The sequence below is a fragment of the Micropterus dolomieu genome, linkage group LG22, assembly GCF_021292245.1.
Source record: "Micropterus dolomieu isolate WLL.071019.BEF.003 ecotype Adirondacks linkage group LG22, ASM2129224v1, whole genome shotgun sequence".
Taxonomy (NCBI): Eukaryota; Metazoa; Chordata; class Actinopteri; order Centrarchiformes; family Centrarchidae; genus Micropterus; species Micropterus dolomieu.
The window spans coordinates 13,927,166-13,941,898 of record NC_060171.1 but is presented as its reverse complement, the minus strand read 5'-3'; the positions used below and the strand labels follow the sequence as shown (position 1 = coordinate 13,941,898).

At 40.1% G+C, this 14,733-nt stretch overlaps 2 protein-coding genes across 6 annotated transcripts; one reads left to right on the top strand and one right to left on the bottom strand.

The window, feature by feature from the left end:
- The first annotated feature begins 387 nt into the window (after window positions 1–387).
- adal (adenosine deaminase-like) lies at window positions 388–5,844 on the top strand. Of its 2 annotated transcripts, XR_006822807.1 has the most exons (12): window positions 388–568; window positions 697–827; window positions 1,104–1,164; window positions 1,278–1,365; window positions 1,467–1,548; window positions 1,756–1,882; window positions 2,433–2,513; window positions 2,599–2,737; window positions 2,823–2,923; window positions 3,740–3,919; window positions 5,410–5,651; window positions 5,742–5,844. XR_006822807.1 is itself a non-coding variant. In XM_046037748.1 (10 exons), exons 1-10 carry the CDS (start codon window positions 524–526, stop codon window positions 3,929–3,931), a joined length of 1,047 nt encoding a protein of 348 aa, XP_045893704.1. In that variant the 5' UTR covers window positions 389–523; the 3' UTR covers window positions 3,932–4,022. The 2 variants fall into 2 exon arrangements, 1 of the variants encoding a protein (XP_045893704.1); XM_046037748.1 differs by lacking the exons at window positions 5,410–5,651; window positions 5,742–5,844 and having other exon boundaries at window positions 389–568; window positions 3,740–4,022.
- nat10 (N-acetyltransferase 10) lies at window positions 3,702–13,431 on the bottom strand. Of its 4 annotated transcripts, none has more exons than XM_046037738.1 (29): window positions 13,326–13,431; window positions 12,853–12,979; window positions 12,621–12,712; window positions 12,351–12,522; window positions 10,906–11,028; window positions 10,754–10,815; window positions 10,543–10,657; window positions 9,973–10,080; window positions 9,678–9,811; window positions 9,501–9,594; window positions 9,311–9,409; window positions 9,025–9,161; window positions 8,514–8,638; window positions 8,228–8,378; window positions 7,492–7,588; window positions 7,254–7,370; window positions 6,889–6,990; window positions 6,725–6,799; window positions 6,517–6,633; window positions 6,239–6,372; window positions 6,106–6,154; window positions 5,925–6,021; window positions 5,708–5,815; window positions 5,450–5,622; window positions 5,239–5,358; window positions 5,019–5,117; window positions 4,771–4,844; window positions 4,570–4,650; window positions 3,702–4,483 (listed from the first exon to the last, which is right to left on the bottom strand). In XM_046037738.1, the coding sequence occupies exons 2-29, from the start codon at window positions 12,964–12,966 to the stop codon at window positions 4,339–4,341; spliced, it is 3,114 nt and encodes a 1,037-aa protein (XP_045893694.1). In that variant the 5' UTR covers window positions 12,967–12,979; window positions 13,326–13,431; the 3' UTR covers window positions 3,702–4,338. The 4 variants fall into 4 exon arrangements, with proteins under 4 accessions (XP_045893694.1, XP_045893695.1, XP_045893692.1 ...); XM_046037739.1 differs by having other exon boundaries at window positions 12,853–12,976; window positions 13,326–13,390; XM_046037736.1 differs by having other exon boundaries at window positions 13,225–13,383.
- Between the last annotated feature and the right edge of the window lie 1,302 nt (window positions 13,432–14,733).

The window sequence follows — 14,733 nt, the reverse complement described above, 5'->3', positions numbered from 1 at the left end:
TTACATTTGGTACCAGATCCATTTTGAGATATTTGTAACTTAGTAGTATTTCTATTTTTCTTTATACTTCACTACATTTTTAAGGAAAATACTGCACTGATTCTCCACTTAATGTATTTGAGAGTTACCAGTTATTAGTTATTTTAGTGGTAACAAACAAAACACAACATATCAACTGTGATCCATTATTCTACATAATGCCTACTTTCCTTGGGATACTTTAAGTATATTTTTTCGGATTAATACTTAATTCTACTTTAGTAAGTAAGTAAGTAAAGACAACGTAAAGAAAACATCACATCAATATCTTTTTTTTTAACTTAAAAACGAAAAATCGCAACGCTATTAAAACGGAAGAAGCATGACGAGGGAATGAACTACAGAACGGGGACTTACTTCTGTGTTGCACTTGGCGGTGCTACAGGAAAATGTAGACTGAAAACAAGCTGGTTGTCAGCGTTATGTGACAGACGGAGGACAGCTTAGGTTTTGCGGACTACCTCAGGCTTTGTTTTTCTTTGTGATGGAAAACGAGAGTGATGTGTTTTATCGGGAGCTGCCAAAAGTGGTAATTCACACAAGTGATAACGCTTTAGAAGAGAAAAAGAGGAGTTTAAAGAGAGAAAATGTAAATTAATTCACATTTGTGATACAAGCTTGCTTACATGCTAACGTCAGCGTTTTGCCTGTCGCCAGGAGCTCCACGCTCACCTCAACGGCTCTGTCAGCTTCCAAACCATCGAGAAACTCATCAGCCGAAAACCACATCTCAACATTGAACACAGCATGACGGCTATCGGCAAAGGTCAGCGGAGGACACTGGATGAGTACGTATAACTTTGCCTGTGATTCAGAATTCAACATTCGAGCTAGCGCGATTGATCGATATCCACCTAATTGATGATTAAATGGTCATTTAATTAATTAATTAATTAAATTCCTTAACCTAGGTGCAGTAGACACGATTCAGCTAGTATTGTTTCTATGTGTTCAATGGGAAGCAGCTGTATTCAAGCAGACAATAGTAAACTGACAATGGGAAGGGGGGTCTTTTAACGGGTCAACATGACAACATGAAAACAACATGGCGCGCATGTCCACAGGTGTTTTGAGGTCTTCAAGGTCATCCATCAGCTGGTGGACACGGAGGAGGATATCCTGATGGTGAGGATTGGCTGTTTGTTAAAACAAAAATATAATAGTAACTTTTTTGTGTGTTTGTTTTATCAATATTTTGCCCAGAATATCAGTAATAGGTGTTTCTTTTTTCTTTCCAGGTGGCTACAGACGTTATCAGGGAGTTTGCGAATGATGGTGTCAAATATTTAGAGCTGAGAAGTACCCCAAGAGAGGAGAAACACACAGGTAAGGATGTCCACATGAAGTCTAATGTTTTGATTTGATTTTTACTGTCAGGATTGTTTTACCAAATTATTATGCCTACACGTTTATTATCTTTTTCCTAGGATTGACAAAAAAGAGTTATATTGAGACAGTCATCAAAGCTATCCAACAATGTAAAAACGACGGCGTGGACATCGATGTCAGGTAGCCGAAGCTTATTATTTCAGTGTGCAACAAGTCCAGAAATATCTCTCAGGTGTATGAGACATGGCTGTGTTGGACACACTCCTGTCCCTGTCACTAGCTGGTGATAACACCAAACCAACCAAAATGTTGCATAATGTTTGATCCAATAACTTGAGCGCTGGCCATAGTAGTGCATTTCTCTAAATGTGCCCATTTGTCCTGAAGGTTTCTGGTGGCGATTGACCGCAGGAATGGGACTGAAGTTGCCATGGAGACAGTGAAGCTGGCTGAGGAGTTCATGCTGTCTTCTGATGGTTTGGTGGTGGGGCTTGACCTCAGTGGAGATCCAACGGTCAGTCAGCCAGTTTTGGTGCTTGTAGACAAGAAAAGCCTGGTGAAAAGAATGTAACAGATTTAATTCATTATTAGATAGGTAGTAGTTGGACAAGCTTTAAGATTAAAGTACTAATTACATGTCACAGTAAACTCAAAATGAGTACTTTTGATACTCAAGTCTAATGTACTCAGTCAGTTATCCTATACATTTAGGAAGGTAACATAATGAAAGTTAAAAGCATTATTACATTTGATTTAGTCTCTTACTAGAAATGTGATCTTTCCATCCAGATAGCTGCAGTGCAGTTGCTGAAGTTTTCAAATCACATATCACAACAGCGTCTCTTGTGTAATTGTGCTTTGTCCTATTTTGAAAGATGCTACAGAGTTTTTACAAATACATTTTTTGACAATCTCAGTGGCACAAATCAAAGCAATGGGATGGTACAGTTCAGTTGATGCCTCCAGATGGAATATCACTCCTTCCAATTAAAACCAAGTGTGTGTGTTTTACCACAAGGGGGTTTGTCACAGTACTTCATGTTAATTAATGTGTACATTTGAAGGTTGGCCATGGCAAAGACCTACTTCCTGCTCTACAGAGGGCCAAGAACTGTGGACTGAAGTTGTCGCTGCACCTCTCAGAAGTATGACAACATTTTTAATGTCATTTGTTATCTGTATTCACATTATCTGTGAGTGCTCTAACATTTCAAACAAAAACTGTTGCAGGTACCATCACAGCTGGAAGAGTCAGACTTGCTGTTGAATCTTCCTCCAGACAGGATTGGTCACGGCACCTTCTTGCATCCTGAAGTGGGCGGCTCTCAAAGTCTTGTTGACAAAGTAGTAAAGAACAACATACCACTGGGTAAGACTATGATGAAATTATACATTTTGTGTGATATGCACAGTAAGTTTACTTTTTGTATTTCTCTACTTTCTTTTTCTTGTAGAGCTATGTCTGACATCAAATGTCAAAGGACAAACTGTACCGTGTTACTCCAAACATCATTTCAAATACTGGTACGAGTTGGGACATCCAAGTGTGATTTGTGTAAGTTTCCTTCTTTGCACTTCACAGGTAGTGAAACTTATTTTTAAAACATCATGTACACGTTTAAAAGATTTATATACCATATATATCCATATAATAATAATAATATCCATATATGTGATCGAGAGTTTCAGTACTGATGCCAAAATTATACTTTATTTGGTATCTTACTTTGATATGTGGAAAACCTTTTCATTCACCAGTTTAGCCAAAAGTCTCGAGTGTTTAATGTTGTCTTGACTGTGCATCAAATCTCGATTTAATTCATAAAATATTTAACCACAGCACTAAACAAGACTTAGAATGTAACCAAGCGTTTGGGGCCAACTTATGGTATTTCATACTTGATGCCACAGACACAATTTGAGAAGGACTTAAAAGTATTGAGGTTCAGTACCCAGTCCTAATTCATTAATTGGTACTCCAGTGATTTAGTATTAGTTTCATTTGGTGAGGGGGTTTGGAAGTGACATTAAAACAAAGAGTGGTTAAAATTGATTCAACAGAGACATACCCTGACTTTTAGTCCTTACTATGAGTCAAGATTCAAAAATGTTGTATCCTACGATTCCCATAATGCACCTCAATAGCTTCATTAGTCATTAGACCCTCCCTGCTCGATAAATGCTATGCCCCAGTTTATAACACAGGTCAAATATTAGAAGTCTCAAGCCTAACTGCTGATTTCACAGGCTGAGTAGTACCCCCTTAATGACGAGTAAAATTACATTGATGTGATAAATTGGTGGACTAACTCTTATTTTAAAAAAGAAATAAATTTACCATGAATGATTTTTATTCTTTGTCACATTACAGACTGATGATAAAGGAGTCTTCTGTACAGACTTGTCTCAGGAATATCAGCTGGCAGCATCCACGTTTGGACTCAGTCGTGAGGCTGTATGGAAGCTCTCCCTGCAGGCCATAGACTGTATCTTTGCACCAGACACAGTGAAACAGCAGCTGAAACAGAAGTGGACTGATATACAGCCTCAGGTGTTCAAGTGACCCATTCAGTGTAACCTAAAACCAATCATATACCTCACTTTAAAAAAAACAAAAAAAAAACAACCTTTCCATTAACTTTTTACAAGTCTTTGTAGAAGTCATGACATCAGCTAAAAGGGAACTCTAAACATTGTGAAAATGTTTTAAATACTTGAAAGTAAATTTTACCTATTTAGTACAATAAGTGTACGTGAGTTATTTTCTGCCGCTATACAGTTTCTCTGCACTTAACATAAACCAAAGCAACAAACTTGTTATGACAAATGTAGAAATACAGTCTTTTGGGTGCTCTTCAGTATCTGCAAGTCCATCCACGATATCCAAAAGGTCTGCCAATTGCAGATCATGTTGATGCTGCTCTGCGCCCACACACTGTCAGTGCGCTGTCAATGCAGCACGGTTCACTGTCACGCCTTCTTTCCAAATTTGCCATGCTTGTCCTTGTTCTTCTTGAATTTGCCGTGTTGGATTTCCTTCTTTTTTAGTTTCCCATGCTGGGCAGCCCCATTGCTTGCTGTGGCATTTCCCCCGTCCAACTTCCTCTTTTTGTCACTGTTGGCAGTAGGACATCGGTTACAAACATGTTTCTACAACAACCAGACACAGACAGACACACACAACGCTTGAGGTCACTGCACCTCTTGATGCTAATGATAGCCGTGTTCCCTGCTTTCTTCAACACCTGGTCCCATTCCTCATCATCTCCACGGATCTTGTATCTGTAAACACAAAGAAATCATTCAGCTCCAGCAAATATTGTCCTGTAGCCTACATTTTTTTTTTATTCAAAATTTTACACAAATAATGACCAAGGCCATAACCCCCAACCTCATACTCACTCTTCCAGGTCCATTTCCTTCACCTTCTCTACATCCTGCTTATGTCTCTCCTCAAACTCCTTAGCGGCTTCATTCTGTTAATAACAGATACATTTTGTCCTCAAACAAAACACAGCTCAAAATCCCAAAATATTTACTTTACAATAATAATAAAAACAAGAAAAGCAACACATTTTCACACTAGAAACTGAAAATATTTTCGCATGATAAATGACTAGAATTGACCATCAACACTCTTGACCACATACCAGATCATCATTAAGGCTTCCAACAGTCGGCTCCATGGAAACATCTTTAGTGGCCGCCATCTGTGCCTCAATGGCTTTTTCTTGGATACTGGTAAAGACCTAGGGCCAGAACAATTCAGAGTATTAATGTTGTTGCAATAGTTTCAAAAAGGTAGGTTGTCTTCTTTATATCATGTTTTTTCAATGGATTATTAAGACGTCACTAAACCAACGGACTTACTTGCACAAATTTCCTTATCAGACGGTTGAAAAGGCCCATGAGCTGCGAGCTTGGGAGTTCAATTTCCTTTTCTAGCTGGTCCACTGTTTTGTGCTGTAACCCTATACCCAGCAGTAACGCCTACAAAAAAACAGGTCCAATCAGCAAGAATAACATTACCTTTGTTCACAGCAAAGATACGGCCGAGGACTTAACCATTGTGGAAACTTACACACTGTGCTGCGGACAGAGAGACATCACCGAGCTGCTTGAGGAAAAAGATGCGTGCCACTGTTGGGATCAGGTCCATGATCAGGTGGTAGTCCACCATGCTCCTCGAATACAACTCCAGACGTTTGAGGTCGTAGGGGCTGAAATGGCCTGCCAACTCGGAGCTGCTGAGAGCTGTGAAGGTCAAAGACATGTCAGTTCAGGTCGGTAAGATGCAGAGGAAAAAATCTGATCCCGTTACTTAGTAGAGGAGTCTTACTGCTCGTATCTTCCTTGGACTTCTTGTTCTGCAGGATGTTAAGTGCCAGGCTTGGATGGAAGCTGCTGAACTGGTAGGAGAGGAGAGACAGGAAGCGCCGGCGGAAATCTGAGGAAAACAAATAAAATAAAATTTAAAAAAAAATATGTCAGACTATAATGCTTTTAAACAAACCAGGTGACCAGGGGTTGTACAGGGAAAGGTTGTGGGAGTTTACCCTTCCAGAAGGCAGAGAGCCACTGGCTCTGCTCTGGGGTTTCATCTGTGTTCAGCTCCTTCAGCATCACACAAGAGTGCTCTCCTGTCAGGTCATTCTAGATTCACACACACACCAATAATTACAGCATGAGACAACAGCACAATGTACAAAAAAAAAGACAAATGTTTTTAATACTTACAGGGGTTTGTCTTAAGTAGACTGGAGTGTAACCCGCTTTCTTCCAGAATCTGTCAGGTTGCGAGAAGAATTTTTGACATTTCTAAATCTGCAGAAATATTACGACCACCTTCTCCATATTCCAGAATACTCACCTGAGCAGCTGTGCAGTAAGGCCATAGGACACTCCTAGATAGTCCAGTCTCTCGGCTCTCCTCTCACTCAGCTTCAGCAGCAGAGGAGGGAGCTCCTTCCGTGGTGTGATCACCTCCTCCAGCAGACTGACAGCCTGGACACCAAGACACAACAGGGTCTCGGTCACAGAGCTGTGCGTTTAATCTGCCTAATCTAATCTCAAAAATTGTATTTTTACTCTGGCTACACTTCACGTGATGTCTTTCAAGTATAGATGAAACATGTATAATTGTGTTACCTCACTGCTGACGGTGGTGATCTCATTGTGATTTGAGCGTGTGCTCTCATCCATGGTGGGAAACTTGCCCTCGTAGTACATCTGCAGCAGCTGGAGAGCCCTGGAGCCGTAGCCCATCTGGTGGACAGGTTGAAAACCAGTTTCATACAGTGCTTCCAGATTAATTAAAAACTGGACAAACACGCCAAGGCCTTTTGAAAGTTTTTACCCCTTGGTAGTCTGGATTGACAGCTATTCGCACAACTCTGCCTCCAGAGAGGCTGCCAAACTCTGGGTCTTGGAACTAGGAAGAAAAGAGCAGATGATTCGTGTTTGCACTGTGGAAACATGAGCTGTGATGATTTTAGTCAAACAGCTCTGTGAGCACTGTACCTGTTCAGACACAGTCCATGGAATGAGGTCACCAGAGGCCTTCTTTCCTCTGGACAGACTGTTTAGGATGGACTGCCGAGATATTTCTCCCTCCAGACAAACCTGAGGGACAAAAGAAGAACGACTGTAAATAACAGAACAAATGCAGTAAGTCAATTCAAGTAACTGGTTTGCCAAAATAACTATACAAGCAAGAAAAAAAGGCTCTGAATGCAGGATGTGAAGGACAGGCTGTTGGGCAGTAAATAAAAGGCTGACTGATTTGGTGAAAGTTTCAGTAGGTCAAAGAATAAACTACTGTATATAAAACAGCCTTTCTTTCTGAACTCATTGGGACGGATTTGCAAAGTTTCATCTCGTCTTACCTGCACCACAGCGAGGACCTCAGGTAGTGAGTTCTGTGTGGGCGGAACAGGAGGCAGGAGGCAGAAGAGGTGATGTGCCGGAGCGTCAGACAACATCTGCAGGTCGTTTGGTGAATTCTGGATCCCCGAGACAACATTTGAGTCAGCAAAGAATAACAAAGACGACACAAGGTGGAGCGTAGAAGATTATGCTCTTCGAGGAAAAGCAAGTTACGTGAATGCAAACTGAAAATGTCACCTTGTAGTGCGATGCCACGTAGAGGGCCATCAGCCTCTGCAGGAAAGCCTCAGATGCCTTGTGGTAACAGAACAGCGTGTCTCTGTTCACATAATATCTGGACAGTGTGGGCTCAGGATAAAACGCAGAAGAAACTACAACTTGTTTTGCTTTAGACTCATGTAGTGTCTGTAGGAGTGTGTCACAAGTTTAGATAATAAAATAATACAGATGTATTACAGAGAATAATCCCACATGATGCAATTCAAACCTGATTTGATCAGATTACCCTAAAATTCTGTAATCTTTTAATCGATTTAGCCGAATACATATGTATACGTTTAATACCTACTGGTTAATCTCAGCCAGCAGATGATCAATGAAAGTCAAGTCAAATGATTAACTGATTAAGTAAAAGCAAAATTACAAAACCTTCTCTAGTTCCAGCTTCTCAAATGTGTGGATTTTCCTTGTCTAATTTTATAGTGACTTTAATATCTTTAGGTTTTAAGCTGTCAGTCAACCAAAACAAGCAATCTGAAGTTTTTTTTTTGCTAGATGAAAACATTGTGTACACTGAAATGACACTTTAATTTTCATCTTCTTAATACTGATCCCCCTGCTCTATCACACATTGTAGCCTGGCTTATTATTATTTGTTTGTTTAAACATTTTGTATGTATGTTATTGCATGACATACTGTATGTGCATCAGATGTGACAGGCCTGGTCTAGACCACAGGCAACTTTAAGGATACAGGTCACAAGTCTGTGGAAGTGGGCAGCCAGAAATGAGCCTGGGTATGTTCAGACAGTCCAGACAGAGCAGATCATTCAGCCACTTTTCTACAGCGTCCCCAGGAGCGTACCGAATGGACTCGTGGAGAGAAACCTCATGTAGAGATCGAGCTGTGTTCGGAGAACGGCAAACAGCAGTCAGACATGGGAAAGAGACACGTTGAACACACAAACAGAGTAAAACACTGATGTGTGTGTGTGTGTGTGTGTGTGTGCGCGCATGCACACACTTGCATATATATATACCTGCTGCTAGCCTCGCTGTGTTGGCAGTCCGGTTCTCTGCCAACATGTTCTGCTGACTGTCTGCGCTCTGCTGCCTCAACTGCTGAATCAGTTTGAGGGAAAGAGAGCGTCCTGTGCCTTCATACCTGCAGAGACAAAGGCAAACAGAAATGAAAATAACTAGAGCTGGAATGATGAAGCGACTTATCATTTGCCATAATATTAACGATTTCGATAATTAATCATTTTTTTAATTTATTGAAATTTTTGTCACGCAAAGATGTACTCCTTTGCAGCTTCCCATATGTGAATATTTGAAACTTTCTTAGTCTTTTATTATACTAAACTGAATATCTTTGGGTTTTGGATTACTCATTTGAAAAAAAACAACTTTAAGTATGTAAACTTGGGTACGGGTAATTGTGACATGCATTTTTTTCATTATTTTCAGACAACTTATATACCAAACAATTAATTGACCATGATAATGAAATTAAATTATTATAGACTATCATCCAGCCCTACTACTAACCCGTTGATGGTAGAGGACATGAAGACCAGATAAGGCCCCAGCAGTTTCTTAACCAGAGGAAGAGGGATGGCTGCAGCCTCATCAATGACCAGCAGTTCAGCCTGGCCCAGCTTCACTGCATCACCTGGGTGGATGTACTGTTGGCCACATGAACAGGAAGGTCAGATGTGTGTGTTTAATGTATCATATAATAATAATCTTTATTTGTACAGCACTTTTCAAAAACAAGTTACAAAGTGCTTTAACAAGTGTAAATAACGGAGAGGAGTGGTCTGGTCTTATTTACCTGGATTGTCTGCCGATGCTCTTTGAAAATGTTCACCCGCACCACAGCCTTGTTGAACTCCGGATTCAAAGACTGGATGATTTCATAGTCAAGATGCTCCTACAAATGCAAAAAGGGGGATATGAAGCGGTATGTGCACACAGCATGAACACCATGTCTCTGATACAGAGGGGATTCTCGAGCAGCTTACCTGATACTGCAGAGCATCAAAGCCTTTGAAGATGAATTCAAACATGGTATGGAGGTTGTCCGGGCTTGGTGAAGTTACAAAGATGTTGGAGTAGCTGTAAACAATGTCAGGCAATCATGAAGACCATAAAATAGACAAAACTGATATTTTGTAAGGCTTTATAAAACTAATCTGTACCCAAAAGCCACAGCTCCAGCAACAGCAAGACCCAGTGCTGCAGACTTGCCTCGACCACGTGCAGCAGTCAGGGCCACAGTGCTCCTCAGAGTCTTCTCTGAGATGGCCTCAATGAACTTCAGCACTCCTTTAGCCTAGAGGACAACACAAACTATTAGGACTGATATAAAATGGTTCGACTACCGAGGTATAATTTCTCAGGAACACGGTCATGATCTTTGACCTGTATTGGTGCATTCATCAAAAGTTATACTTTGTAAATGTGTAACGTGGCTCTTTAGAAAGAGGTCCTGACCTGGTCCATGGTCCTGCAGCGGTCCACCAACACACCCACAGGCTGAGTGTCCTGAAGGGACTCCTTCAGATCCTTCAGCTCCTGTTCTCTTGGAGACAAACCGTCCTCCTAAAGGGATTGAGACATCTGGTCAGAAATCAGGCAGTATACAGCCAAGCAAGCAAACTTTATTTGTATAGCCTTTTTCAAAACAGTCGGCACAAAGTAGTTTAAATAAGGGAGAAAACTAAAGGAGAAAGACACTACAAGAATAAGGAGACAAATTGTACAAACCACAAAAAATATCAAGTTACTAAATCAAGAAAATAAGCAAGTTTTAAGATGCTGAGAGTGAAAAATGCTAATGTCAAATAACAATTTCACAGAGTCCAAGGAAAAAAACTCAGTGATATTTACTTTAAAAGGATATAAAACAGAGACACTGGAAACGCTGGAACTAGTACATGTTCCTCATGTTGGCTGCATCATTGACTTAAACAAACAATCAATTATCAGACTTATTAAAGATTATTTTTCTGTTGATCAACTAATCGATTGAACGACTAATTGTTTGTACTCTAACATTGACACCTGAGTCTTTGGAGGAACGGGCCTGATGTTTGCCATGTGGCTGGAGATTGGCAGGATGTTGAGTTGGTCGTCAATGACAACGCAGTTTTTGCAGGATGCAAGTGAGAGAATGAACCTAGAAAACAGTACAGCAACATTTATAATATTATTAAATCATCTGTCCATTGAATTAAAATGCTCCAAATCCCATGAAAGCCAGAGGAGCACTTACCTCTCATTGAACCTTCCCACCACGTCCTGATGAGCCTCAGTCCTGTATCGGGAGTGCACGTCCTACGTGAAAACAAGCCATAAATGATCCCAAATCAACTGACCGGGAAACAGTCATTACATGCGTGGAGATGGAACAGGTTGTAAACTTACCATAGTCATAGTGTACAGCTGCTTGAGAGAGTTCATTGTCCTCAGCAGTAACACCACTATACCACCTCCTTCTACGGTCTCTATAGTTCTCGCTAAGAGATTGGGAGTGATGGCTTCAAAATCCTGTGTGACACAGAAAGCAAATATATTGGCGTGCGCAGCGTACTTTATTCGCTGTTACTCACATGTGTAAAGGTTTACGATGAAAAAAATGCACATAATAAAAAAAGAAAAAAAAAAAGAAAGAAACACGGCTGCAGTATTAAAACCGCGAGAAAAAGCATGGCAGAGAATAAAGGACCGACTTAATAAGTAGCTAAAAGTATCACTAAACTGAAACTGTCATAATTAAAATGTTACCATGAAGTATTTCTTTTCCTCATAGTATTGTGTATAAATATATATATAGTAGGCTTGGCAGAGAAGCTGGAGGTCTGCCAATTTTGTGTGAAAATGGTATACTTGTTAAGTCAGTATGGATAATAGATAATAAGTCAGTGATGTGGTGCTCATAGAAAATACTGTATGATATTTTTAACTTGACCCTGAGGCTGTAGTCCTACAGTCTGACAGCCAGTCTGCCAATGTAGTTTAAGTATAAGGACACCCACAGGTGAACAATTCCTGCTGTGCTAATTGATGTGTGTTTTACAAACTGTCAGATGTCTGAACTGCACACACTTGAAAAAATTAACAAAATAAAAAAACAGGACTTGGACCTAGATATGGAGATAAAAAGAAGCCAAAGGTGATCATTGCAAATCACGCTGTAGCATGACTGTAGCACGATGTATTAATCATTGTTTTCTCTCCCGAGCTCCCAGCAGACCAGTGATCCCAGGGAGAGAAAAAAGGTCTAACAACATTGTGTGTCTCCTCCCTGTTGTTTCATAAAGAAACAGTGCAAAATAGTCTCTTTACTGAAGTGGGCCTGTAATTTGGGAGTTTTATTCAATTATGAAACCTCAAGTAAATTATTTAGGCCTATATCTATCTATCTATCCTCTATATTGTGTGTGCACCATAAATTTCTTGAGTGACATAACGTTCGGTTCTCATTTAAGGCACGATATAACATTACAATTATGACTGAGTTTCAGTTAAGAGCAGTGATATTTTTAGCTTCTCACACATTCAGTCGGTCCACTATAGGCTGCCACACTTTCTTATTACTGTGCCTGAGTTACCTTTTATTTTATTTATCATTTTTCTTTACATGTGCTTTCATTCCACGTAAACCTACTGCTACCTACTATTTAATTTCATATGGTAAATATTTAAACTTGCAAGGAAAATTCTGACATTCTCTCTCTCTCTCTCTCACACACACACACACCCACCAACTTTATATTGGTCTAGAGTAGTGGTTCCCAATAAAATTAAAACATCCTTCCATTGATATATCTTTGGACCCACAGGTCTGCAGCCAAAGAGGAGTAACTCACCTGCAGGACGCACATGCCGAAGGTGTTTCCCAGGATCTTGTGTGTCTCGTTGTAGTAACAGTAGCGGATGTTGGTTGCAGCGATGAAGAGTTCAAACGGGTCATCCTGATTCAAATTCAACGTGCCGGTTTTTATCTTCTTTTGCAGCTGTCTCATGCGCTTCTTTCGATTGCTGTTTCAGACATTTTTTACATATCAAATCCCCCCCTTCTCCTTTGTGACAAAATAAAAGGCAAACGGCTAAATCACTGGGGGAGAGTTTACACTCACCTGCTGAATCCTAGGTCTTTTTTGTAGCACCAGAGTACCGAGGGCCGTGCTCTGACGGCGGCTTTAGACAGCATGTGATGCAGGATGACAACCTGGATCAGAGACAGATTTAATTAGCTTGATGTCAAATGCAAAGAGGGGTACGTTACATGGACACAAATTAATCTTAAAACAAGAAATTACTACTTAAGATTGACACATTTGCCTGAGAGAACAGGGACTGAAAAACTACCTGATCTCTCCCACGATCTCCCACCACCACAAACATGGTCCGATGCTGCAGAGCGACTCCATTCTCTATCTGGACACGAATCCGGTTGTCTACCTTCTTGCGGAATGTTGCCATCGTCTTCCTGCTACTGAGAGAAATCACAAAAATCACCCAAACAACTACATTAACGCACAGATACAAATATCAGCGATACAGTGCGACATAAACGTTGCAGTTAACGTTACACCAATAAAGACCTGTCAACTGAGTTATGAGGAAAGACTAACTTGCAGCCAAAACAAAAAAGAGTTTATGGCAGCAGGGCGCCTAAAATCCGACACAACGCGCCGCAGAAACAGAATTAAACACTAAGTTAAAACACTTTCCATTTACCTTCCGTTACAGACAAACTCTTTGTTAATTAGTCTTCACAAAACTCCAACAAGTCGAGGGCTGAATTTACATGCCAGCCATCATGCTGTTGATACACTCACGTGGAGACATCAGTTCATGGAGGACCCCGGTGTGACGTCGAAACTGCGCGACGGTCTCTGAGGAACTTGGCCCCCGAATTTGGCCTCTCAGGTGGAGTTCTCTTCAAAGTTAAATTAGTTAGTTATTAGTCGATTTAATTCTTACTATTACGACAATTGCTTTATCGTTTAAGTATGTTTTTAAAGCAAGAGGGTCAAACATGAACTGATTGCGACTTAAATAGATACTGGTAGCTGATTTTCTTAGTTCTCTGATAGTAAATCGGGCTGAATTAATCAAAATTTCATCGAAATTGCAATATGGTCAACTGCAATTTTCAAATCGCAAGAGGCGCATTATTTGTTAAAGATGAAAAGTGTGTAAAAATACTATTTTAAATTAAATATACTGTCCTGCTGCAGGGATTAGGTCGGTGCCTGTCCTAGACCGCACATCATATTCAACAGACTTAAGGAAACCTCTTAGTTTGGTACCAATCCCTTCAAAAATCACACCATAATCATTTTAATGTTTTTTAAATGAAAATGAGACATAATTTTAAGGTAAAAAGTATCGTTCCCGTCAATATGCAAATTATATCGCAATTGCAATATCACACAATTGCAATTAGATATTTTTTTCAAAATCATTCTGGATTCTGCCGTAAATAAAATATCTGGGGGGCATTTCGATAAACTATTCTTCTCCAAGCAAGCTTCTATAAGAGATCGTGGCCTATTATATTGCGTTAAAAATTACATATGCGTTAAGTGGTTTGATGAATGAGGTTAGATCCAGCTTTAAAAGTTTACCGACAGAGGATCGCGTAGGGGCAGGATAAGTACGAATTCCGCCTGTGAGCGTTAGCTCATGGGGGAAAATGCACAACATCCCTTCAGCACGTGCTTTTCTCAAAGCAGTTTGTTGGTTGTAGATATATTTAACATAACGGTTAAGTTATATTTACATGGCAAAAAAGTCTGAAAAGCTGACACGATAATGTCATGTTTTTTTTTTTTTTTAATATATATATATTTATGTCAGAAGCCTTACTTGAAAATCTGAAATGAATATTGTATTCATCAATAAATCTATCAGGTCCGTAACTGTACTCCCATGAGCCACGGGGTGGTGCTGCATTACTGCTAAAAGCATCCCGATCTTCTTTACAGTTAAAATGCTTCAGAAACCACACAGGGATTTGTTTTAAGAGCAAAACTTGTTATCAGTGAGGATGGCAAGATATGCGATATCTGCCAAACCCTCGCATGCGTGGCCTAGCCCGACACATCATTTAAGTAACTCTCCATTACGAGTGCTCTATGCTGGCTTGAGAAATGGCACATTGACAAGACAGCAAGAGTGAAACACTTATTCCTGCTATGTGACAACTTCACAACATTAAATCTAGAACTCAAGTAAAAGAGG